This window comes from Ciconia boyciana, chromosome 8 (assembly GCF_034638445.1).
Source record: "Ciconia boyciana chromosome 8, ASM3463844v1, whole genome shotgun sequence".
In the NCBI taxonomy this organism is placed as follows: domain Eukaryota; kingdom Metazoa; phylum Chordata; class Aves; order Ciconiiformes; family Ciconiidae; genus Ciconia; species Ciconia boyciana.
This window is the reverse complement of record NC_132941.1, coordinates 33,411,256-33,438,796: the sequence shown is the minus strand read 5'-3', so window position 1 is coordinate 33,438,796 and position 27,541 is coordinate 33,411,256. Positions and strand designations below refer to the sequence as shown.

General features: G+C 41.5%; 1 protein-coding gene across 1 annotated transcript in view; it reads right to left on the bottom strand.

The window, feature by feature from the left end:
* Nucleotides 1–27,541, bottom strand: part of ANK3 (ankyrin 3) — a 213,764-nt gene that overhangs the window by 68,906 nt on the left and 117,317 nt on the right. Inside the window, exons 19-25 of the mRNA XM_072869693.1 lie at nt 18,559–18,657; nt 18,371–18,469; nt 17,874–17,969; nt 14,702–14,774; nt 14,433–14,495; nt 7,008–7,131; nt 3,960–4,062 (exon numbers count right to left, since the gene is read on the bottom strand). Coding sequence (XP_072725794.1) covers nt 3,960–4,062; nt 7,008–7,131; nt 14,433–14,495; nt 14,702–14,774; nt 17,874–17,969; nt 18,371–18,469; nt 18,559–18,657 — 657 coding nt within the window. The remainder of the gene's footprint in view (nt 1–3,959; nt 4,063–7,007; nt 7,132–14,432; nt 14,496–14,701; nt 14,775–17,873; nt 17,970–18,370; nt 18,470–18,558; nt 18,658–27,541) is intronic.

Sequence of the window (27,541 nt, the reverse complement as noted above, 5' to 3'; positions counted from 1 at the left end):
GGACAAAAAAATAAATGCAAGAAACGCGTTAAAAAGAACAACACTATTTAGTGTTTGTCATTCAAATGTCTGCTAAGCCATAACAGTGTCACTGCACTGAGGTCCAGGTATGCACCAGGACATATACATCAACAAATAAATGTGGGATTGTGTTTGCTATAACAGAAGAAAAATGCTAAAGTTCCTTCAGCAGCGTGATACAGAAAACTAAACGTAGGACCACATAATTTCCAAGGAAATATGTGGCCACTCTAAAATAATCTATGCTAGACAGAGGCGCTACTGTGCTCACCAAGTTGCTGTAGGTTTGCTTACACACATATGTAGGGTTCCTTGGTCTATTCCTCTGTCCTGAGCTACTGTCTATATATCAGGTGACTATATTTTTTTGATGCATTCCTTTCTGACCAAGTGCACTCAGACAGATCTTTTGGACATATTTACAGCCAGCAAAAGCACAAAGCCTACAGCCAATAATTTTGGCAGAGAAAGAGAGTAGGAAAAGCTAATAGCCGGACACACGCAGCACACATCTGTGGATCTCATTTTGTCAGTCTGTTGAGGTGCTGGATTTTCCAGGCAGGCAAAATAATCTTCCTGTGTAAGCTGCAATATAAGCAATCCAGAAGATGGTACATCATCAGTGACATCAAATCACAGGATTCATCCTGTGTTTGGTCAGGTCCCAGTGTTCTCTCCCTGGACTGAGGGAGATTAAATATGCATTGCTCAAGGGTGTGGCATCATTAGATGCAAATACATGTATAAAAAATACTGATGGTTCTGCTGGCAAGGATCCTGCTGGTTGCATAACTGAATATCCAGGCTGTGTAATATCAGAGTTCAGCAAACAGAAGAATTTATGCTTCCTCCCAGATGAATTTATCCAGACAGAAGAGATTTAGCAAGCTGCTATGTAACAGCCTGATTCATCCTGCCTTTGGCTGATTAAATTCAGAGCCTGATGTAAATTATTCCGTGGAGAAAGTTGTTTGGATTTGGTCTGAGTTGCTGCATCCATGGTAATGCACCAGAACACAGAAATTTTAACTTTGCTCCAGCCAGGTTATGAGGCACAGTATGGCCTGGACTCAGGCTTCCCAATTGAACAGGGTCAGCAATAAACCACCGAATGCGAACAATGGAGAATATCTCGATTTCTCAGGGAATTATTAGAAACTCTTCTCTAATACCCAACGTGTCATGGTGGCAGTCAAGTTCAGTAAAGACTGGTTTCAAACCTTCCTCATTTGACTCTCTTTAGACTCCCAAGTCTCCCAGTGACCTTGGGGAGGGGTAGCCGTGGAATCTTCTGTTTTAACCTGATCAAGAGGTTGACAAATACCCCTTACTCTTTTATATACTTATATTTGTGATAAAATTAATTCCCTTTACTCTGAGACTTTGCTGCTGCCATGAACTCCAGACAGGTCTGAGCTTTACAAAAGAAGAGAAATAGAATATGCAGATAGGCAATGGCTCACTCCTTCAAAGTAGTGTGATACCCCAAAACAGCCTTAACCCCTATCAGTTTCCAGATGGACTTTTAGGATACTAGTTTTGACCCACGATGATCTTTGCTCCTGTGAATTCCATTGTTGGAACACAAGGTGGGCTTTTTCCCTGCTTTCTACTGCCACAGCTGAGAAGCCCAGTAATGCACAGAGGGAGGGATGGGAAGAAGAGAGGCAGGGGTATTCTCCATCTCCCAAATGCACTCCTCCCACTTCAGCCAAAGAGCTGTAAAGCTTACCACCATAGCTTTGGGCTGGGCTGAAGAACACAGGAATTCCAGAGGATGGATATATTTTTTGTCAGGACTTCGAGGTTTGCAGAAGCCATAGCAGAAAATTTTAGCTGGGCCCCCTTTTTCGTGAAGATAGTTTGTTGCTTTACTGTCGTTTGTTTTTCAGGGGATCATGGTTTTACTAACCTCTCAAGACAGGACTGACTTTTTTTTTTCACTACCACCTTCACCATTCCTGATCCCCTCCTAGACTTGAGAAACTTGAAGTTTGTCTGGAGGATTAAGATTAGAACAACATTTACAACTAGTCTGTCAGCCAGGCCTCCAGCCTGGCTTCATTTTACGTGACAAATTTGGATCAACGCTGAACTGCGATAATTGCACAATCATTGCTGGACAAAACCTAGAATCACAAAAATATGAAGACTATAAATGCAATGAAAAGAGCCTACACCACTGCTCAGTACCAGCACTAGAAGGTTTTCATATTTGTTGCCTTCTCAGCTCAAGAGCCAGCACTGCAAGAGATCCTCCAGAAAGCAGAGAGGTCCACGACCACTTGTAGAGAATACGAAGTTTGCCCTAAAGTAGAGCTCCTGTACATGATGTGGTGTCACTGCAACACTTCCATGTACAGATAGTAATTCTTATTTTTTTAGTGGAATTTTGTAATACAAAACAGGTTAATGGTGCACACTTTGAACAATGTTTTTTAGGAGTTATTCAGCTGGTTTTAAGTCTTGTTATTTGATCAAATGCACCCTAGCTGCTAAATCAATGCCATCTACTTTGATGGTAATCACAAAAATGGCCAGAATCATAAAACAATGTAATATGTTCTCAGACTGAAGAGCCTTCCTCTCCTCTGAAATATCCATCGTATCAAGAAGACTTAATGAAGGCTTAGGAGTAGGAAGTGTCAGAGTAACTTTAGGTTCTCAGCCCTGAAATACCATTTCTTGTTCCCAGTGCCAGTAGTTGCAGATTTTATTTTCTGACTTCAAAACAAACAAAAGCAACAAAATTGCTGCTATGCAATGTTCAGAAACTCTCCCTAGCTGGCTGTTGGAAACCAAGGTTATTGGAGGTTTACAGCATTTCACTTGAAAGTAACAACCTAATAATAAACATTCAGTTGCTAAAGAGATAATCCAATTTCTGCCATTGTCATAACACTACCAAAACTTTGCAAAAGCTGTAGTAAAATTGGATAACTTATACTACACTAGAATTTACAGACTAATACAATCAAGGTTTAAAATACTTGAGTCCTGCTCTGTGGACCCTTTCCTCCCCCATGAAGGCATCCTCTGAGATCAATAACCCCCTGTGCAGGAATATTTGCCACTGCTGAGAGGTACCTCTGGGAAAGCGGCAGCAGAAAACCTTGGTTTCATAACAATCCACCTCATGCTCTTCCAGGACACAAACAACAGTTCCACTCCGCAGTCCTTTAATTCCCAAGTAAAGATTTCTATGTGAATTTTTATTCAGCTTCCTAGCAGATCTCTGGCTTCTGTATACCAAGAAATTCTTGAGTAATTCAGTTAGATTTGAAAATCTGAAGCAAGTCTACCAAGCAAAATGCTGAGGAACTCACAAAGCAAGCATACAGTACCCTACCATCTCCAGCATTAGCTTTTAGAAAGACTTTCCCACGCTATAATCAGGTCAAAAGATTCTGCTTTTGTTGTGTTAGTCACTGCACAAATGTTTGGAAGATACATAAACTGGTTAGTGCATAATAGCTTATTCTTTACAAGGCCAAATTCTTCCCAAGGGTGGAAAAACAAGGACAGCAGTTGGAGTCCCCTCTATGTGGACAGAACAGGCAAATGTAATCCCCAGGCTATATAGTACAGATAAAGGTTGCTTAGTGTAAAACACATTGCTGCCAGCTTAACAAAGCACTCTAAGGGTACACGTAACATTAAGCTCACAGATACTCCCATTGACTTCAATGGACAACGTCATACTCAGAAACATAACTGGTCCCTTAAAGGCTCTTTTGGTTTGGGACCCCATCACCCTATCTCTTGCAGGATTAACCCCACAATGTGGTAAACCCATGACTTCTCTCAGCTCCTTTCTTCTCCCTTTTCAATAGTTAAGAGCGTAGCGATAATCTCTGCAAGCATGTCTGAGTGCTGCAGACTGTCATCCCCTACAAATACGAAGCATGAATACCTGGTGGCAGAGACACAGCACGTACCTGATCCTTTGCTGGTACCAGCAGTTCTTCAATCATCATGCTGTCTCGGGCATAAGAACTTCTGTTCAGTGTGTAGGACCTATCCGAACTGAAGGAGCGGAGGCTGTTGTATTTACCATTTATCATAGAAAGTGCAGATGACAATGAGATGAACAAAAAATAAAAATAAAAAAATTAATACATGCAACTTCCAGGGATAGCATAAGATGGCAAAATATACATAATCTGTGAAATAAATACAAGGGAAAAAATGGAATAATAAGTATTTGACTGTAGTTAAATATCCCCTTCCCTACAATATACATAAACAAAATCACAACAGATGCTTACTGATTTGGCAGCAATGCCGTGGCTTTAGAATAAATCCAGAAAAGTGTATTCAAGTATTTGGATGAACTTTGATAAATGCCTTCACGCCCTAATCCTGAAAGGAGACCCATGCAGGCAGGTCCCGGGGGAGCTGTGGGTAGGTTACAGCGCCTGCCCATACAGCTCAGAAGCCTGCTGAAGCAGGTTTAACTAAGAGCAACTTTTTACGTGTTGTCATTTGTGGCTGAACCACTTTTGACTTTGTTATAAACACCCTAGTTATTCCTTTAGTTAGAAAAAAGGATAATAATTTTGAAATGAAAGAAGAAAATAAATTTGCTTATTGATGATTAAATACAGATTCCAATTCTTTGAGGATTATTTTGTGCATGTTAGACTATTTAGAAGTAACTATGATCACTCTGAATGTGTTGCAATTAAATGAACATAGGAGTGTTTTACACTTAACCCTGGAAGATACATTATGGTATGTGCTAAAAACATGCTGCAGGCCTAGACATGCTTGCTACGTGACAAAAAAATAAAGTAGTACAAAAAGTGAATTAATAAAAAGCAACATCCAACAACGTATTACACTTTTGAACTAGCAACACTTTTCAGACTCAAAACTCTACAACTTGTTTCATGCATTTTGTAGTTGTTAATCGAACTTTTCTAGTCCCTTAGCACACGTTCCTCCTTGTGCTGGAAGCAGAACTGGGAACTTAATTACACACTGTAGGCATATGTTAAGCAGACTTTTACATGATAAAGGGCATAAAGAAATCAAGTTCTATTTGTTATAACAGAGGCATATTCTCTAAGGCTGACCCCACCCCCCCACCCAAAAATAAAAGCATGTCACTTTCCAATGCTGAATAAAATGAAGATGAGCAATGGCAGCAGCAGAAAGATGTAACACGATGCCATGCCTTCTTACCTGACTTTTGGACTAAAGCAATTTACAGTGGAAAAGAAACAGGAGAAATAGAAAGCAAAGAATCAGACGGGAAAAGCAAGATGTTATGGCTGGATGGCTTATATATTTAATGTGTTTATTTCTTAATGTTACACTCAGAATCAGTAGTAAGATACATCCACAGAATACTTTTTGCTAAATAAAATACTGCACAGGAAAAACGCGGTATTTGTCTCCTCTGAGCATAACATGTGCAATGTAAACAATGAATTACACAGCAACAAATAGTAATGGTACTGCTAAAATCAGAAGCATGGGAATATTAGATTTCTCTCAAAGAAAAGATAAAATGAGGTTGAACCCTCAGATCTACCTAACAGATCTTGACCGTGAAATTCTGCTCTCCCCACTTGCACAGTGAGAATTTAGACATGTGCGGGAAGAGTACTGTAATGAATAAAAGGTGTCCTGTAAATCAGTGCCCAGCTCTGTACACCAAGTGCACAGGGAGTGTCCACCATCACCGCAGTACTTCAGACCCGACCACATCTGATAGCGCTCTATGACGACCTCGCTCACGCCAACTTTGTGTTTAAAAGCAGCATGTCAGCTTTGTTAATTAAGTTCACAAAGACATAAGATTCTCCCTTCAGATCTGTTTTGCTGATGTTCTAGCTAATGGACTATTTAAATGCATTTTGGCATTCCTTGTGAATGTATTATGACATAAATACTTATTAACTTACCTAAAAATTGTAACTGAAGCAAAACATGGCTGGGCACTACTAAAGAGCAAATTTGCACTGCATGCTTGCATTTCTAACGCGTCCATAACAAACAAGACTGAAGGGCAGACATCTAAGCTTCACCTTCTGGGAGCTGCCATTCACTGTTAGACAATGAACTCACTTTTTAAAACAGATCTTTAAACTACAGCATAGGAAAAAGTCCTCGGGGCTCCAGCTTATGAGGTTTAATTATTAGCTTCAGTACCATTCAACTGTCAGTAAATACATTGCAAATCCACAACTATGGAAGTAATCTCTGCTCATACAGCTTTAATTGTTTTGAGCAACGCACAGTGCAGGCTTTAGCAAGATTCAAAAATGAAATCTAAAATGTTGATCTAGAAACACCCGAGTTGAAATCAACATTAGTCAGATATTATATTAAGTTTACAGTGTTTTATCAGGTTCACAGAAACTTTGGCCTGTTTTCTGTAACACGTAATCTGTTCCCTGTCAAGTGAAACCCTATAACAAATTTAGGGTACACCTGCTTTTTTTTATTTTTGGGAGCATTTTTCTTTAATATTGGCTATCTCAGTTGGATTACTCACTACCCCCTTTTAAAGAAATAAAAGCACCGAAATAGCAAAATGATTGTCATTCAGTTTTTCTGGCATTTACATTCTTCAGCTAAATTAGTCCATTAAGGAATACTCTAATGTGAGTATCAATTTGACCAGCAGTAGTGAAAAGAAACCTGTTCTTCCTGGCCGTTCGAGGTCAGTTTCTAGACCAGTTGCAAACTGCTAGCAAAGAGGTGCCTTGGAGATGTTCAGAGCATGAGCAGATACCAGAAAAAGTGAACAGTTAGCTTTCAGTATCATCGCCATAAGAAGCCAACATGATTAAAGAATATGAAATAAAACTGCAATGAACATATGCTTTAAAGGCGCAGTATTCTCATAACACGGAAGCACACCCCCTCTACTTTGTTTCGAAAGAGGCTCCAGCTTTGTGTGAGAGAGCACGCTTGATTTGTAAAAACTGGTAACTGTGGTGACACGCAAACATGAGAAACAGCAAATACAATACCTGGCAGAGCGGGCTCCCAGGCTAAAGCCCATGTATCCTTCAGCAGGCAAAGAATCATCTCCCAACTCTTTCAGATCTTGGGGTCCAAGGTATTTGTCCGTATCACCTGTCATTGCATCCTCACCTGCCAGTACAAAAGCCAGGCTGAAATCAGAAGCTACGTGTACTGTAAATGTTTGTGTGCTTCGCAAGTCATGACGCCCTTCTCTGCTCACCAGCAAGGAATCAATCCCGTCACCCCCCCCTTTCCCTAAGGCTCTTTCCATGTAGTATGTCAATTATCCACCCTCTGAACGGGCCTGAGAAAATAACTTTATTGGGTGCAAATGTAAGAAGCAAAACTCCACCTTGACGGAAATCCAATAAAGTTATACAAGGGATGACTTTTGCCCAATCGTTTAAGCAAGCTAAAGGCTTCTTCTGTACTTTGCACCATTGCACTCACTTTTGCTTTCCTTACCAAAAAGCCCGAGCTGACAAACTAGAGCTAGGTTCTTCTGTACGCACAAAAACCCAGACCACTTGGCTGTGAGAGACAGCCTGGCTGCCCACCAGTACTGAAAAGTGCAGCACGCGTGAATGGACGCTGGGTAAAAGAGGAGGCCCGCCTTCCACCTTAGGCATTTCTCAGTAACTTTTGCAAGTTTGAATGTGAGAGGGGACTATTTACTTTTTTTTTTTTTCTTTTTTGTAGGACCTGCTTCGCACTCCCAGGTTGGTTTTCGGAAGGTAAGCGCTTTATGAAGCCTCTCCGCGGCACAGCGAGGGCAGGGCTCGGGCGCAGCCCGGCGGGCCCGAACAAAGCCGTGCGCCAGCCCGGCGCTGCCGCCCGCGGGGCCGGCGGCCAAACCCCGGCGAGCGGTGCGGCTGGCCCCGCGGGGAACGCCAGTCGCGACAGGCCGACACCGACAGAGAAGTGGGTGACTAGGTTTTTTAGAGAAAATGAAAGGAAGGCAAGTTAAATCCTCGAGGAGGAGGAGGCCCGACGCCGCAAAGGGTTAACGAGCAGCTCGCTCTGGCTAGCAACATTTGCATATCATTACATCATGCAAACCCTACATTCCTGCATTGACAGAGCAAGTCCAAAGTATGCCTTCTGCGGTTGTAGGATTTTTTTTTCCCCTGTTCCCTCAACAACACAGAGCGGAGAGAGCTCCCGGTAAGCTCGTTACTTGCCCACCTTCACGCTCTCCTCCTTTGTTGTGAGCCCGTTTTAGGTGTGTAAAAGTTGCACAACAAAAGTTGAACAGCGTGTTCGGGAAGGTAAGTGACTCCGCAAGCCCAGCTATACGTTTCCCACTTTCATTCAAGGAGTTTAGACTAGTTTCCAGTCACTTAGCTCAGGAAACCACAGGCGAGCTCCGGTTTTAAACTAACAATCAATTCTAAAAATACCCCTTCAGCTACTGCTTTGCAAACGGCAAACAGACCGACCAACTTTCTCCTCCATCCCAGCAACAACCAGTATTTTAAGTAACAGTTCAAAAGCTAAAATGTTCATCATATACCAGAAAGCATTCAAAAAACCAGAAACAGAAACATTAGAAATTAAGTTAAACTTTAAAAAGTCTTACTGTTTTGGAAAGCCATTTTCACCAGTCTGGTCTATAAGAATTTTTTCCCTGATGTTTCCAAGAATTCCTATTAGTCCTATTAGTCCTTAAGCAGTGATTTAGAGTTAATCTCCAAACCAGCACAAGCAAACTAATCCCTGTGGGTCATATTCGCTTTCCACACAACAACTGAGATCTTCTTAACATCTTGATCTCTTCGTATGTATTTTAGGACACGTGCATCTCTGTCCCCTCAACTCAGGTCACAGTTCTTTGCAAATATGAAACAAAATGAAAGATAGTGACTACAGTTAAAAAAAAAAAAATCCCCTTTTAATCACTCTGCAGACATCCCTTTAAAGCTTCTGCTGATTGGATTACAGCCTCCCTTGGCAAGCCTCTTGAACGGTGACATAAATGCAGGCACTCCAGTTATTTGTATGTAAATAGGGGTGCTGCGAGGGTGTAGTTTTTCTGTAACTCGATGCCGGGGCTGAGCAGGGAGCGCGGGGCTGCCGGGCTGCGGGGAAGGGCGCTGCGCTCCGCCCGCCCTCGCCGGGGCCGGGGCCGGGCGCCTCCCCCCGCTCCCCGCTCCATCCCCGGGGCACCCCCGCCAGCTGAGCCCCAGCGGCTCCGTGGGTGCCGACGGCGGGGTCTGGGTGCTGCCCCCACTCCCTCTCCGCCCTCCAGCGTGGGGTGCGTGTGTCCAGAGAGAAAATTCAGCTGCTTGAGAAAAAAGGACTGCAGCTGGGGAGGCGACGAAGGGGCCCAGCGAGGGTCAGAGACGCGGGCAACTTAAAGCAGCTGCTAACCGGACCAGTAGCATTTGGAAACTTCTGCCCTTACAACACCTGAAGACGAGCGCTGCGCCACTGTAAGGAACAAACGCGGCATTTTCTTTAGGAGCATCATTTGTCAAAGGCAAGGTGGAGAATGATAAAAAGCTATTCCAGTTGAGCTGCAAAATACATTAGATGTTATCCCGCTCTGCAGCTAATCCAGCCAGAGCAGGATTACGCTGATGAAATGCTCTCATCAAAGGAAAAGCTGCATCTAGGAGTGGTAATTTCAAAGAATTCCAGACATTGTTTTGTGATCGTGGGAGGCTGGAGCAAAATGGGTGGTGCACGTTTCAGCAATCCCGCTCTGTTTAATTAGGTGCCACAGCCTAATCCTCTGCGTTTCAGGTAACGAGCAGAGTGTTTGCTCACAGCAGACTGTAGTCCTGCAGAGAGAGGTCCCATGGAAGAGGGAAGACAAAATTCATCACTGAACACAAACAACAGAGAAATGCCCAAGAAGAGAGGCACTGATGAAAAAACGCCAAAGAAAGAGAATACTGCATTGCTTTGCTGCAGTTGCCATCCTTCCCTTCATAATACGTTACGTGTTGAAGAAAGATTATGTCCCTCTTAACAGTGGGCAAACATAGCTATCACAAGTATAGGAAACCGTTCAAAATCCAGGAAAGAATAGCGGCAGTAGGTCCAAGCAAAGGCCCGGCAGTCCTAGTATACCCTGTCTCTGACAGCAGCCACGCTTCACAGAAGAATATAAGGACATGAAACAGCGGAAGTCCTCCGGGACATTTTTCTAGCTGGCAATGATTTGAGCACACATTTCCTAAAGCCTCAGAGGCTTTGTATGTAGGTATTTTTTCCCCCTTTTTAAATTCTTCTAATTACACTTTGAACTCATGTAAACTTTTTGCATTCCCCACACCACGGATGCGTGCCAAGGAGTCACACAATTCAACTACCTGTTGCAGGAAGAGCAGCCCTTTTAATGTAAGCTGAATCTGCCTCGTGCTGGTTTCACTGATGCCCCCTATTCTTGGACTTCTGGAGAGGCAGCAAGCATTACTGGTCACTTTGCCACCCACTATTTTATACCTTCTAGCCTATCCTTTGTTCAGCTTTTTTTTCTGGGATAGACAGTCCTACTCTATTTACTCTTTTCTCCCCAAGAAGCTTTTCCATGCCTCTCATCGCTTTGCCACCTTTTCCCATATTTTCCCTATTTTTCTGGGCCCTCAGCGTGTCTCCTACAGCTCGGAATTGCAAGAGCACTGGGTAGGTGCTCTTTTTAAAGGCCAGTGAGAAATACAGGCTCTCCAGCAGCAGGAGAGAAGGCGTCACTGGCTTGGGAAAAGTCACAAACAAACTTCAATCATAGCCTGGGATCCAAATGGGCATTTATCATTGGTTTTGCTAAAGATCCCTGAAGCTTTCGCCACTCCCTCATCACAGCCTGTCCAGAGCTGCGTGATGGCAGAAGAGGTACAGCCACTGAGAAGAGCAGGATGCTTCTAGTTGCAGCCAAGGTTTTGGTTCCACGCAAGTATGGAGGAAAGCCAATACCAAACCGCTGAAACTTTTATGAATCTGTAAAATTTTATGGAGACAAAGAAACTCAGAAAACTCTGAGCATAAAAATATAATAAATCGACCCCTCCTAAAATGATCAATAACAGACTTTCATGCAAGGGGATGCCCTGACCTGCCTCAAATGCACTTAAACTGCTGTACCTCAGCACCTACTCAGGGATCAGGCCGTGCGCGCTCATGTCCTGTGAGGACATCTGTCTAATCCGCCAGGGATTGATTAGCATGATACTTACTCCTACTGAGAGGACTCTCCATTAAATGGGTTTAAAACAGTGTCCTTATTTACACCCAAAAGTTTGTCATCTACTGAAGACCAAATAAAAAAAAAAAAGCTCAATAATAAGTGCTTCTTGACAGTGACTGTCTAAATTCTCAACACCTGAACTGTGTTTTGGTTTGGATTTTTTTCCCTTCGCTGCTCACATAGTCTCACCCTTCTTTGTATCAGCTTCCATTGCTTGCTGTCCTCTGGGACAGCAGTGGTAGCTTTTGGGGGGGCGTTGTTGTGACTGAGCTCATTGCTGAGTTGTGGCAGTCGCTGCAGGGCTTCAGCTTCCTCCACCAGATTAAAGCTCTTGCACCCGCCTGGAGGGATGCTTCGAGGCTGAGCACACGAGGGGGTTCCTCCAGGCCTTTCACAGACGGCTGGGGTTGTGCTTTAGCACGGCTGGTTCCTGGCTCCCCAGCAGCCCTGTGGCCACGGGGCGCACTGCTGGGGCTCCCAGCAGCGGCACAGGGTGTGGGGTGCGAGCTCACATCTGGAGATGGTAAGAGGAAAGACCTGGTTCTTCCAGTCTCAGGTTTCACATTTATAAGATTTGCAATCGCTTTAAAAATAAAAGCAGAGCACATGTTCAGTGTACATTGGAATTGCTCTATATTCTTCTACAAACTTCCTGCTACATATGAAGATGAGCCTTCATTTTTTCCCCACAAAATCATGTTCACATCTTTCAAAAAAAGGGTATTTCTTTTTTGCGGTGTAGCAGTTTCCCAGCACTTAACCTCATTTGGGCAGAATTGCCATAGTCATCTAGGAAAAGGAAGAAAAGGTCTCTCCTCTCAACCAGTCTGACTCCAAACCAAACTTTCCTCAGCTGGGAAGAGAAATTACACAATGTCCATGTAAATACTTATTTAGCGGGCACAGCAAGACATAAGCGCAAGGAAACAGTTTCCTGACATTTGCCTCTGAGCTCTGAGACTCTACTTTCCAAGCCTTCAATTTCTCTTATGAGAGAAACCTTGAGGTTTGTGGCATATTGAGAAATCATTAAACAAGTTTCTCTCACTGAACAGTTTTGGCTGATGACATGAATGTTAGCCAAGTGAGGGAGAGCTTGGATTTGGGTGGTAAATTTGTGCCCTTCTCTCACTTGGAAGTCAGCTCCCTGGCTATGAGATTTATCAGAGTGCATTACCATCTTGAACATATTTATTTTGAACATATTTACCGATGCAAATGGATGCGTTGTGTGTAAATACCCTATCAACATTGAGGAGTTGTGGGGATGGGCATCAGTATATTGCCTCTACAGATGTGCAAGTCAGGAAAGAGAGACAGGCCAGTGGTTATTACCTCAAAGCCTGTAATTCATCGCATGACTTGCACACTGGAATGCTTCAGCATAGATTAATAAAATACCTATTATTTGATTTGAGAGCTCCCTTTCAGTGTTAGGTTTGAAAATAAGACCCTGTTATATATAAGCCAGTCTCTTAGCTCCCCTAGCAACAAGGTGGATGCAGAATAGTCTCTAGGCAAGGAATCAATCATATTACCTGTGTTCTTAATTTTTGGTTTGTTTTTTATTAAACTGAGAGTTAATTACTATAAAAACTTTCCACACATCTCACACATCCCTGCAGGCTTTGCATTTGGCCTTAACAAATGAACCCATATATTAAAAGACACATTTTACATCTTTGGTTCTAATATTCAGATTCCGTATAGGAATGTTTCTCATCTGGACCTCACCACATGCTGTGCAGTGGGATATGGCAATAGTTACTGCTCTATTAACTAACACTATTATGCATCGGTGTTCCAGTCAGTTAAAACAATACAGTATTTTGAGCAGTACAATAGCTAAGAGAGTTATTTGTAAAACACAGGTGCAGGGTAAGAACACTATCCATTTGGAACTGCAGCAATGGGAACACAATGACAAACTGAAAACAAACCAAAAGCCTCAATGCATGAATTAAACAAGAGCTCCAGACAATGAACCTAGCTAAATAGCTTTTACACCTTACTGCTTAAATGCTATAAAAATTAAAAGTAAATATATCACTAGGGAGGAAGAAAGAGAGATTAACTAAAGAAGCACAAGAAAATTGAACGCAGTCATTTGTTTTCCCACTAGAGAAGAAAAAACTGCAGCTCTAATGTAAGTGAATTGGGACACACAAAAAAGCCTTCAGGACGCTGTCATCCTCTTCATCAACTCAAGACCTTCCTGTTTCTGAATATCACCTGGGAACCTAAGCCTGCTGTGCCCTCTGGAAACCTGCAATTCCTGGTGACACTCGCATGGACTCCTGCACATCCAAACCAGGAGAGGTCTGACCTAACGGGATGCTGGTATAGGGGAGGGAAGCAGTTGCCAAAGGAGTTTTAAATACTTGGGGATGGCTAAAGCCATGTCAAGCCTGCCCAGCACCGAGGAGCGAGCTGGGATGGGCAGGCTGCTAGTGCAAATAGCTCAGGAGACTTCTCAGAGGCACTGAAAACAGAGGGCTTTATTGCCGCTCTCACAGATTTCACATCACTTTGCAGGATGATACAGATGAAATCTCAGCTACAAAGTACTTCCTGAATACTAACAAACACCAACACGTTGAGTCCAATGCAGCATCCTCTTTATTCAGGACAAAAGTAGTCTGATGTGGTTCTACTAAATATCATGACTGAAATAATAAATATTTTTTTAAAAAAGCAGCCAAACAAACAAACAAACAAAAAAAACCACAAAACAAAAAACCCACCAAAACACACAAAAACCCCTCCACCCTGAAAATACTTCTTCCCAGGCTAAGAGTCCACTATCAACGTAAATCAATGATTTCAGAGCTTAACCCACATCAGAATTTAAAAAAAAAATAAATAAATTCATTTCTTCTACTGTTCACTTTTGCTATCAGTTATTTCTTCCAAAGTGTTTTGATATTTGACCTTTTTGTCCCATATTTTTCAGTTACAATAATAAAACAATTCTCCACTTTACAAAAGCAGCAACAGCAAAAGGATGATTTCAGGAAACTGGAGGTAATTTGGTTAAAAAATTGGGAGTAAGATTCAGAAAAAGTTAGAGGATTATCAGCAATGTCTCAAATAATTTTTGAAAGCATTCTTAATTGTAAAGCAGAAATTATTGTTAGTGGGACAATAAGAAAATTATCTGAAAGGATTAATTTTCAGACAGACGAAATAAAAGGAAGAAGCTTAAGTTAAATATCACTGCAATACAAAAATGCACAAATACCTTCTTCAACATCTGACAAATATTCAGCATCACTGAGTATTTCAGGGGCATTGGCTTTACGAACTGCATGATTTAAATAAACAAAATAATTAAATAAAAGCATAGACTATCAATGTGTCAACAAAATAATAAATGTAAAACAATAATGAATGTGCAAAGACCATATCCAACTAATTCTGTTTGCTTGTTGTTTTTTTTTTTTTAAACAAACATTTCTTACAACAACAAAAGACTGAAAAATAAGTGAGAGGTTTTTTATTTTTTAATACCTTCATCATCAGACATATCAAGAACTTCATTCATGGTTTCCGGTACATTCATTTTGTGCTTTTCTGTAACAGTCTGTCAAAGAAAAAAATCATTTCAGAGTGCAGGCATCATTGTCTTTAGAACTATAATTATTTTAAAAATTAAATGCAAGGTAGGACATTTTTATCTGCAGTTAGCAAAACAAGATTTAGGTTTTTTAGCTTCTTATTCACTTTCCTTTTTATAGATGCATTGAACTATACATTAAAAAAGACTATATGAAATAATACAGAAATAGGCAATATTATATTTGTATTTTAAACTATACTCAAATTTTCACAGCAGAAAAGGCATGAGCTGAAAGCCTAGAAGATGATGATATCAAAAAAGAAACAAGTACACTGAAAAGAGTTTCATGTCAAGAGTTTTAATAAAAACTCTTTAAATAGTTGTCTAAATTTTGAGCAGGAATATGTCATCTCTATTTAAATGAAACTTTCTGAGGGAAGTATTTCTCCTTTGTCATTAGAAAATGCTGCAATCTGGGAGCAGGCTTAATCTATGTGAATTTTTTCAGAGGTGCCTCAGCATGAATTGTGTGTTTTTCCCACAAATGAGAACAATTGTAACCACATGCAGGCTAAATGATACCCCTTAAGGAATTTGTGCATGCAAGACACTCAGAAGTGGTTGGTTGATTTTCATCCTGATGTTTATATTGATTCAGACTCAGACCAATATAAAAAAAAATTAGAAGCAGAAAAAAAAAATGTTATGAATGCCTGAAATCTGTTCCTAGAATACCTGTGTATCCCACAATGACACACACATGCACATATTACTCTCCAGCTGGGGTACAGCACAACAAGCACTGGTAAAGTTTTAGGTCACGCAGGAGACCCTGCAGAGTTACCACTCAAGGAATGCAGTGGAATTAACAAAACAAAACAAAACAAAAACAACCCCAAAACCCCAAAAAACAAACACCACAAGCCCCACACCAAAAACCACTTCCATCTTTATGGGGTTTTTATATCATATTGTTTTTAACCACCATTACTTCTCATCCTTCACATACAAATAAGAAATCATTAACAAGTTCAGGAGGACAAAAGAGCTTTTCCATTTTAATTTATTTTAAAATATTTCAGTTTTTCTCCAGTCTCATGAATACTCATTTGGCAGTTCATGTTTCTTGGGCTACTGCCATCACTTGATATAGGCAGAAGAGCTCCTGCATGCTCAAACATCACAAAACTTATAAAAAGCCTCACACTTATTTCATTTTGTGGGAATTACTTGCAAAGCTTTTTAACATATTGCTGTTAAACTAGCAAAATCACAGGACATTTCTTTTTTCAGGCACTACTGGATTTTTTTATTGGTGGTTGAGTCTAAATTGTAGTAAAACTAGCTGTGTTCATCCCCGGTTTCATTAAATTTACCTTTGAGAGTTGTTTAGCCACAAGCCCCCAAAAATAAGCCTCAGCAGTCAAACTGAGTTTTTAAGACCCTCAGTTGTAAATCAGATTTCATGTCTAGACTCCCAAAGTCTGACAATCACACACTTGTGACTGATAAGCAGCATATTCTGATTTTAATGGAAATTATTTCTGGGCTTCTCTCGAGAGTATGTATTTGGGGTAGTATAGGCCTTTCAGCATCTAACATTTCTTCTAGCACAATTCACAGCCTGACCCACCATCTCTCTACTTTTCTTCATCTACAGAACAGAAAAGATCAGTCACCTTATGCAGCACAAACTCCCCCAGCTTCTTGGTTCTACAAGCTAAGAATGACCTTGTGATATTGGGAGTTCTTAGCATAAAAATGTGGTTTTACTTTTCCTGGAGCTACCTAGTTGTATACTACGCAATCGTTCAAATTTGTGCTACCCCATATAATCTTCTCCATCAAATTTTTCAGGTTGTGGAAAACTATTTTGGAATCTTTCTAGAGAGAAATGTGTTCCTGATAAAACCTAGAAAGAAGCTGTAAGAAAGATTCGTTATTATTTTCTGGCATATTCTTTTATATTTTATTGTTCTGAAATTTGTCTCGTGTGGTGGATTTTCTGTAAGCTACTGAATTATAGATCACAGCCAGGAAAGTCACAGGAGGAAAAGGCACATGCAGTAGCAGAGCTAAAATCTGCCTGTCATCCCAAATGCTCATCATATTGCAACCACCTGCTTGCGCTGATAGACCACACAAATGGGTGATGACAAAACATGGAACACACAGTAACTGTTTTCCATCTCTGATATGCCTAAAAATACATATGTGCACATACTTCTCTTTTTCTTTTTAATCAGAAAAAAAAGTTGCAGAAAGGAAAAAGCAAATTTGCAGCCAATGCTCTAATTTATGTTCTTAAGACCCAATTTTGGCTTTACTGCTATGGGGGTGCATGGAGGCTCCTCACCTCAAAAAACTGTTTTCTTCATAGAGCAATTTGGCAAAACGTTAATGAACAAAATATCTTTCTGAGAAATATTTTGGATTCTGTGAATCACCATTTTTCTCATAGCAGGTAATATTTGACCATTGCTAGTCCCTTTAATCTCTCCTGGCTAATGCTGCAATAAGCCTTCCTGAGAGGCAAGACAGACAAGCTGGAGTTCATGTATATGTCGGTGAATGGATATCTTGGGTTGCAGGAGCTGACTGTGGCTGCTTGCAGAAGACAGCCTTTCACCATCTTTCAGAAGACGCCAGAAACTATGTAATGAGGTGCTTTTAAGTAAATTCCAGCCACTTTTTAGATCGGAATAGGTTCTCTTAGGCTGAATTCAAGCCATTATACACCAGTCCCTTGGCAAACCCTCTCAAAAGGCAGAAGCAGCTTCTGTTTACACAAGTCAGTAGGAATGTCTTTTCAACTACAAACCAGCCAGTATTCGTGTGGTTTGTGCCCTAAACAGCAAGATATGTGGAAAAACATGGCAGCTACGACCAGTCATTTACACTGTCCATTTTCTGCTCAGTTGGTACTCTTTCTGCATACATCCTAATAATGTCTACTACCTTAAAAATATATTGCTCATATTTGACTTAATATCCACTTTATACTGCTAAAAGGAAATAGGTGGAAATTAAACTGGAACCTCAGTAGACATGTAACTAAACAAAGCTGAATACATTGGCTTAGGAAAAATTCTTCCATTCACTGCTGAACTAAGCTGTACTTACAATTGTAGTCATGGTCTCTTCTGTCACCACCTTCAATGTGTCAACAACTGAAATGTAGCCAAGTCGCTTAGCAATGGCGAGGGCAGTGTTTCCATTCTAGCAATTGAAACATTTATAACAAAAGTCGAATGTTAGCAAGGCTAAGTGTAGAAACTATTAATGAACTGTAGAAAAATGCACAATACAGGTCAAATAAATGTTTGCATGTTGGTGATTGAAATAAATATATTTTGGGTAGTAGGATATATAACCATAAGTTTTTAACTCTTTACAGAAATGGGATTAAAATGAAGTTTTTCAGAAGTTTTCCGTTCTAATTTTGGAAGAGATGAGGGCATAGAGGACGCGGGGGCGATTGGAATAGGCTTCCTCTGCTCTTTTCCCCTCCCACCACACACATTTTTTCCACATTTCCCTTGCTCAAATGCTTTACACGGGGTGGGACATCTGAGCCCGAGGGGAAAGCGGCAGCCTCGCAGTGGACCTCCTCCACTTACCACAGTGAGCTCGTTGGGCGCCGCGCCGTGCTGGAGCAGGACGTTGATGATGTGGGTGTGCCCCTGCTGCGCAGCCTGGTGCAGCGGCGTGTACCCGTTCTGCAGGCACAGGGAAAGGGAAAGGCTGCAGTGGGCACGGTGCACAGGCCGCCTCCACAGAACGAGCGAGGCAGAGGCTGAAAACTCACCTTCGTTTTGGCATTAACTTTTGCAGAATGTTGCAGAAGGAAGTTAACAATTTTTATGTTTCCGTAGTGGCAGCCAACATGCAAAGGAGTGTATCCCATCTAGAATGAACATAAGCAGTTAGTAAACGTGAATATCCCACACGTACCCTGACAAAAAAAAACAGACATGAAACAGCAAAAATCCTGTTAAGCTTTATTTCTTTGGCCTGTATGAAAAATCCTCCAACCTTGGGAAAAAACCCCACACTTCTCATGAATGTCAATTCAAGTCCCATTCTTTGTGAACCTCTCTCCTGAATGCCTTGTGTTTCTGTAATCTTCAACACATGCAATGTTGATTAAAGATTTGCCTTCCTGTCCAGTGGTCAGACTATCAGGTCTCTGGGGCGTAGCCCACCTTTGTAAATAAATGTGTGTATAATGCCTTGCACAGCGAGGTTCACATGCTTGGTGCTCCTACAGTGTGATAATAAACAAATAAGTAAATAAGTAAGTAATAACAACTTTCTAAAAACCAGACGTGCTGAGGGATGTCTCAGCTACAGTGCAATTTGCAGCCCATCCATTCTGACTGAAACACCAGGAAGGTAAATCTAAAACAATGCAACTGATTTGCCAGCTCTGCCAGAATAACATAGTCCTACAGAAACTGGAACACCAGCTGGTGAATTGAGGCTCTAAGACAGAAAGGTCTAATTTTTCACGTGTCTGGCCTTGTGCTACGCGAACTGGAAGAAATTGCTTTTTCTTGGCAGCTGCAAAGATGAGAAAGTTGGATGTATCCTTTTTGTTCCTGTTACTTATTTTGCTTTACTAGTGGACAGACTAAAAATGTTTGTCAACACAAATTGTCACCGAATGCTCTAAACGCAACTAAATGGCTTTTTATAGTAAAATATACACATTTTGCAAGTATTTCTAAAACCAGTTAGTACAAGAAGAATATCACTTAAAAACCTGACGAGATTTTAAAAAACTACTACTGTTTTTTAAAAACTACTCTTGGTAGCAAAGCAGGAATCACTAAGCTGACTCTGAACTCGCTCACTTTAAAACCCACATATTTAAAATAAGTCAAACAGCATGTTGAAACTTGTTAATTGTAATAAACACTTTAATCAACATTAGTTAACATTTAACATACAATGCAACAAAACAAAGAGAACAAAAGCTTGCTCTTGCGGCTCTTTTTCTAGTCTCTTAGTCCATGAGAACACTGTTAGCAGTTTTGAAAACTTTTGTCTTCCTTGAGATGCTTAACATATTAGAAATTATTAGGTTATCTTTCTTGAAGTAATTATCTTTTCCTGCCTTATCTTCCCTGCAAGACAACACAATCTCTTCTTCCTCAACAAACATAATCAATCTAGAGCTGCACAAAGGACAGTTCGGGAGATGGTTACCTCTAAATGGGACACTTGCTATTTTTCTCCATGGCATGGAGAGAGGCCACTTTTCCCCAAACCTCCCCCCCCACTCACACTAATAGCTTGATGGCTTTCCAGCAGATGCTTTGCTTGGCTCACAGAGATGGATTAATGGGCTTCCCCCTCTCTTGAGGTGAGTCATCGGGATTCCTTTCCCCTTTAAAGGTCAGGTTTCATGGGTCCACTTGACAGGCTCTGAGATGCCAGAAGGGTCATCTTAGCCAGTGTTCACATGGGGCTTCACCATTTTGCAAGCAGGATGAAACTACACTGCCAGTGTAATATGTCCTTTTGCTGCTCTGTAGGACTGCCCCATGCTCCATTACCAGTTTTTATGGAAAAATCAATTGCTAAGCTGTAAAAATCATATCTGAGATGAGGAACACAAATACACTAAACACATAGTAAAATACACTGCAAACATGCACTGCTGTTAATCTCCAAAAGCAGAATTCTTGTAAAAAGGGTAAGAGGTGAGGCTGGCTGAAATAATTAATTCCAGTGGTGGAAGGGTCAGTTACAACATATATGGGGAAACACGGCCATGGTGCATGTCTTGGTTGCTGGTAGAGTCCAAAGCAGCCACGTGGCCAGAAGGAAAATGGTACTTGGGACTGAACGATCCAGAACTAGATCCAAAAGTCAACCTTGCTGGCAGAAACACTGAAAGATGGGCTGGTCTTGTATTGACCAGGCTCCTGCTGCTCTTATCAGTGTTTAAAGGTGACAAAGTGCCTTTGCTTTCCTGCTCTGAAAAGAAAAGCCTGGTGCCCAAGAGGTAGAGGCACACAGGGAGTTAAAAGCTGCAGCCGATCATCCTTCCTTTGTACATCCATGTCAGTGAGGAGTGGCCAGGTTAGACAACTTGGTCAAAAGCACTGAGGAAGCAACTCCAAGTGCAGCCAGGGGTTCAGGAGCCAGCACTACATCATACATTCAAACCATGAGGTCAAAGTTGCTCAGAAGAAAAAGAGAAAAACTCAAATGTGAACTATTTCCACTAGAGGGAAGTTTTAAGTGTCCATGGGTTTAGACACACCATTTTCTTCATGTCACTTTGGCTCTGATCCTACTTTACACAAGGTTACCTAATTTCAGTTGTATTAACACATGCTAGGAGATGGTAGCTGTGCCAGTTACTTTAAATTAGGGTGTGTATTTTTTCTTCAGTTAATTATATACCCTTTGCCATCTAAAGAAACTACTAGCTTTGACAACCAGGGTGAGTTAATCATTGCAAGAAACAGCACCAGATCCAAATTCCATTGGCATCAGCAGAATGAAACTTTCTGTTGACTTATATGAACATTGGATCAGATGCCAAATGACTACAAGGAACTTTTCCCGCAGAATAGTTGCGTACGGTGGTAAGAGCCTGAGCACTAGCTAAAATGTAATAATCATAAACTGAATGCTGGGACCTCATCTTACAGTTACTGTTAGTTTAGGGTTGGCCTCATAGGTTCCTAGCAGTGCCCAGGGTCTGAATCTGACAGGGCTCCCTAAGTTGGCCAGTCTGGAGTTTTCAGCAGAATGCTGAGCGTACTCACAGCCATGTACCTCAAAAATGGAGCTTCTGCAGCCCCTGCTCCTACATGTCCAAAGATAACTCAGATTAAAACATGGCCAAACTATCAAAACATCAGTTAAAAAAAAAATGCTGTGAAACCTCCTTGTACAAGAACTTAACTCCCTTCTCCCCCTTCAAAATACAGGCCTCTTAACATGACCTGCAAGGTCAACAAAAATCAGACATCATAAAACCAACTGGGGAGATGAAATCAAAAGTCAAGGGCCACCTGCTGGGAACCCCCTGCTAATAACCCTAAAACATTAAAATCTGGAGAGTATCAGAGCATCAAGACCAGCTGATCTCAACTTTCCCTTTGAAGTGATCTGTAAAGGCTCCTCTCTCCAGCCTGTAACAATGAATATTGAAGACAGAGCTATCAAACCCCCAATATTTACTGCAGTACAACATCTATTTCCTTCTACAAATGGTATATACAGAGACTTACATGTGGTACCTGCACAAATGGCTAGAGGAGTAATTATTGATGCTCTTTGTCACTCCTGACCAGCCTGCTGTTTAAATCAGAGATTAAGTGAAAACTTTTCCTCTTTCCCCTCCAAATGCATGGTAGAAATCATGACATTTCCATGGTGACACGGTCACTGTTCTCCCTGCTACAGGTCTTGGTGCCCCAGAGCTGAAGCTGAAGGAGGCTCCCTCTGAAGCTCTTGGGGCTGCTGGCCTGGTCAGGTATGGCAATTGGAGGCACGAGCACTGAAAGGCAGCTTCTCTGCTACAGGCATCGTGCATGTCCTGGGTAGCAATGTGGGCACCTGCTAGCCTGGTGGCAAAATACCAGTTTCCTGTCTGAACATCCTGGAGGGGCCTGGGAGCTTTCTTTTAAGTTTGCCATACCCTGTGGTCATCTCATGTCATGTCATGTTTGATGAGGCAGTGCCTAACGCAGTACACAGTCACTGACAGCAGAGTGACAGAGATATCACATGGTGAGTCACATCTCACTGGGCATGTTAGACCGCACCAGACACCAGAGGACATCTTTCATGTTTATAGTCAGCAATGTTTGTAGTGAAGGCATTGGTCAAAATAAAACTAATTAACAAAATGCCCTTTTAAGGCCTGAGACCCAGAAAGGATATCCTTTGCTTCTCAGCTACAGTACAGATTCCTGCGTTCAACTGTTTCTAGCTCAGGAAGGTATAACATTTACATTTATATCCCAACATCCGCATAGAAAACAGATATTCTGTTAAGTTTTCTGAAGAACTCCGACTGGCAGATTCTGCAATTACACAACAAAATTAACTATAAAAGTAGTAATTTCTCATGGCTACTTAAGCTTGCTACTTTCATTCTCTATAGAAATGTGTCCAGGAGGCTAAAATATTTTGCTTCAAAAGCCATTAATAATAAAAAACCCAAAAGAACAACAAAAAACCAACCACCAAACAAAACAATTATTCACATCTCTGCACAGCAGTTTAGGTTCAGATTTTATTTACTGGCAAAGTACCAAGGGACTTAGTAGGCATCCTAATATTAAAAAAGTTACTTCCAAGAAAATCAGGGCTTTTGTTCAATACAGCTCTAACGTGCATCACCTTCTGGCAGTCAGCTGCCGTGCTGCTTCTAGCTGTTTTAAAGAATGAACAGCAATATGGGAGTTAGCAGCTAGGAAGGGTTTATCAAAAGCCACAAGAATAAGTGCCAGAAAAAACAAAAAAAAAAGAAAAATACTGAGTTTTGCAATTCTAATGGAACACACAAACACAAAACGTCCCTTATTCTCTTGCCCTTCAATTTTTTTGAGGGAAATTATCACAAGTCTTGTATATCATGTCAGTGAATTACCTCAATATCCTCCACTGGTAATAACCATAAATCTTAACAGCTTGAATTACTGCATCTTTCTAGTCATGCTGACTCTCAAGCTGCTCTGTTTTTGTTTTTCTGCTGTAAATGTCAGACAGTGAACCTACAGCATTATTGTTGATAAGGCTAGAAAATGCTCTAGATCCAAAGGCATCCAGGCTTGATCAAGTGAAACGGGCAAACCTATATGTACATACACACTTCACTGCTTTGCTGAATCAGGGCCTAACATGTTGCAGTACCTTGCAAAGGTTCATTATTGCACGTTATTAGGCTGGAAATTTCCACACAAATGTCTTGATAACAACTGAGCATGTACCAAGAGCCAAGGAGAGAGAATGTACCATGAAGATATACTGAAGATATCTGTATTTCAGTATTGTTCTGTATGAAAGCGATTCTTCTTGATAACACTTCCCACCCTCCCTGCCTCCTTCCTATCTCTTTCTGCATCTGAAAATTAGATATTCCAATGGAAAAACTGGATTGCTGTTATGAACCACTGTAGCACTCAGGCTGGTATGGGGCTCCTGTCAGAACAAGGCAGGCAGACTTGAATAAAGCTCCCTGAATAACTCTGAAATAAAAGGCCCAACTCAACCTGCAAAAGAACATCGTGACCTCTCAGTCACCATTATCTCCTACCAATACTACAGTTATAGGAACAAAAGGCAGTTTAATACTGGCTTTATTTTCCAGACAGTCGCCAACCAGGGACTGAGAGACCCTCAGTTCCCCTGGCAGAGGCCCAACACCAAGTGCAATGTAGCAACTGTTTGACTAAAATGACCTGCACTGAGGTCAAAGCTCCAAATCCTGCTCTTCATCCTTGACTGAACCAGCACTCTTCTCCCATCAGTCTGCCTTTGCCAGTCCATCACAGTAATGGCTGTATCCTACAATAACACTATCTAATGGGATAAACAGTTGAAAAACGACATGTGGAGACCTGCTGAGCCATGAAACAATATTTACTTGTGCCAACTCTCAGCACAAAAACCCTGCAACAAAAGCAACATCACATGTACCGCTATAGCTTTTACACACTCAACATGACCACCAGAGAAGGAATATCTGCTCACAGCCATGGCTTCAGATTGACTTTTAACTCGCAATATTACATGTAAGATAAGCATTCCTTGTGTTAAGCATAATATTGCATAACACAGAGTTTCAGCATCAAAAACTCTTTAACATACCTAAATTCAGACACAAAAATGTAATGTCAGAATGAACAAAAACTGCTGCCTTTGCACTTTTTTTTTTTTTTTTTTCCAATGTGCCTTCTAGGAACACTAAATTCAGTTTTTAAAGCTTTCTCAATGTGAAGGGTTTTGAAGCAGCTCTGAAGCTTCACCACCTGAAGTGCATTTTAGTGTTGCTACTTTCCCACCATTCTATTATTTGCTTCTTGCATATTAAGATAAGGTGTTTTCTATGGCTTATCAATTGGAGCTCAGTCTAACAAGGCTAGGCTTAAAACCACATAACAAAACCCCATCTTCAAGTGGCAGAAGCAGCCTTATGGCCTCTCAAGCACTTGTTCTGGTGTGCTAAACCAGTGTTGTTTACTCTTCAGAGTTGACTGAGACAGACTCCCACAGCTCTGGGATTAGAGGCTATTTAGTTAATTGATGCAGCAGAACCAGAAGGATCCCATAATGCCATCAATAAATGGACTTCAAAACCAGCAGCTATTCTTCCTTTCATGCCTTTTGCTGAACAAAGTTCAGGAAAAAAAATTTCTTGGGCGGGAAACCACCCCAAGAAAGAACCACAGTTGCAATGGTTCAGGTCTGAGAGCAACTTTGAAAACGCTCCTAAGTTTTAGTGTCAGAGCTGGTGTTAATCATACAGACTAATCTCCCGCACAAGAGATTTTCTGTGGTAGTAGATTTTCTTCCCTGCTATAGCGTCAAGATACAAAATGTGTTTCTTCCCAATCTTCTCCTCTAGTCACCTGAAAAACCCCAATCATGTGTGGCCCTCAGAACCTGAGCAGGAGTAAGAACTCCCATGTGTCAGAATTGCAAACTCTAGATGTTTTTGCAGGGAGCGTAAGTTATATATAAATGATGATTAAAGAACATGTACCAGAGGTGGAAGATGATAGCTCATTGGTCCCTACCCAAGAAGTTGAATGACCTGCTAAGATATTAAGTGTTCTCCCTCTACTGACAGATACTGTGCTGGAGTGACATAACCGATGCTTACTTAACCTGGGAAAATGAGTAATATGATAAGGAAAGAATCTAAACAAAGAAAAAACAAAGAAAAAACCCCTACTGAATAGTCATCTAGACCACTATAACTGAGGTAACAAAAGCATATGGATGTGAAATGGAGAGAAGAAAACAGAAGGTTAGTGGTGAGGCTGCTGGTAGCAGGGATCCCCAATATAATGCTGCTCTAAGCTGTGCAGCTTCACTGACTTTTAAAGGCATGGATGGCCACATCCCTGCCACTGTAATGAAGTAATGAATCTGAACTGGACATGCTGGACGATATCATGCAAACATGCAAGCATAGCAACAGTGCTTCTGAAGCCAACTCAGCTGTTGCTGTATCTTGCTCCCCAGTGCCTCTGGTTTTAGAGGCAGCTTGCACAGACCTTTTATTCCCATAGAACAGTTAATCCATCTAAACAAGAGAGCTTGTAACTACAGGGCTGCTATTTTACAAGCCAGTCATCTAAACTTCACCTGCATAGAACATGAGGTTAAGGTATCGTAGTTCGTACAGCATAACACTTTTCCTTCATCGTAGAAGTTCAGAGCTTCTCAGCTCTTTCCTTAGGAACTCAAGGTGATCATCAGTTTATCTAGAAACTATTCCGTGCTAAAATACATGGTACTGCATTGGCACATTTCTTATAACACAGTGAGTGGGTATCTGGCAGACCTCCGTGTGGCCGACTGTGTGGAGCCTGGAGGGCTCACCGCTGCACAAACCCAGCAGACAGGACTCTGCAGAAGCCGCCAGTGAATAAGCATCAAGCTCACTCCACTCTAACACAAGGCATGTGGGCACTTTCTTCCTAAGGAGCAGACAGTCCCCTACAGCAGAGAGGGCAAATTAGCATGGTAGGCAGGAGGACAAGCCGTTGCGGGTGTCCTTCACCCCAGGGGCCTATAGGATTAATAATGCACATTTTCCCAGACAGGTAATTTGTTACACCACAAAGTAGTTCTGCTTAAATACTGTGACTTTGCCTGACCTATAAGTCCCTGCCCCACTTCTTGACAACTATGGAGCAGTCCCATGGAAGCAAATGTGTGCTGGGAAACTATTCTTTACTTGCACTAGTTACATATATAACTGAGGAATGAAGGTGAACAAGGGACTTACTGTTGGTTTTTTTTTTTTAATGATATGACTATTACGGATGACAGGATTCATGCTGCAGACAGTCAAATATTACAGCATTTTTTTCTCTGTCCATGGTTTTACCTACTGACTAGTTCAATTTCCAGAGACGCAATCAAGAAATTCAGCTCCACCCAGAGGAGATCTCTGTATGAGAAACTGAAGCCCCTTTGCTGTGTGTCTCTACAGTCACATGCCTGCTCCACCACATTGCCACCCTGCCAGGCTTAAAGTTCAGTACAGACCTTGTGCAACTGTGCCAGGCTGGCCCTGAGACCCAACAAACATGCCCTGCCTCTCAGCTGTGACAGTATCTCAGACTTTTCCACCATGCTAATGTGACTAAAAGGCTACTAGTCTACAACTGGATCCTATTCAGATATTGGAGAGCAGGCAAAGGGGACACGTGACTGCTTGCACCTGTCAATGTGAATGTCTCCTTAGACTACTTACTATTTGCAGGGCAGAGAAGAGTGGGAGAAAGGCAAACACTCACAGACAAGTTGTACAGGCTAGGAGGTGATTCAGCTCTGACCAAGTTAAAAGAGCATGTTCTGCAATGTCTTGCTACAGAAACCAAAACCAGGTAGGAACTATCTCCAGAAAGGCAACCGTATACATCTGAGGAAATTGTGCAAAGAACAAACCAGGGCAGATCTCATCTGCTACTGGATGATTTAGCAGATGATAAGAACCCAGACTGATTAATCTGTAAAATATAGGCTGAGAATATGTTACAAAAGTATAAAGCTGGAGAAGCTCCTGGAATTTCAGCAGAACTATT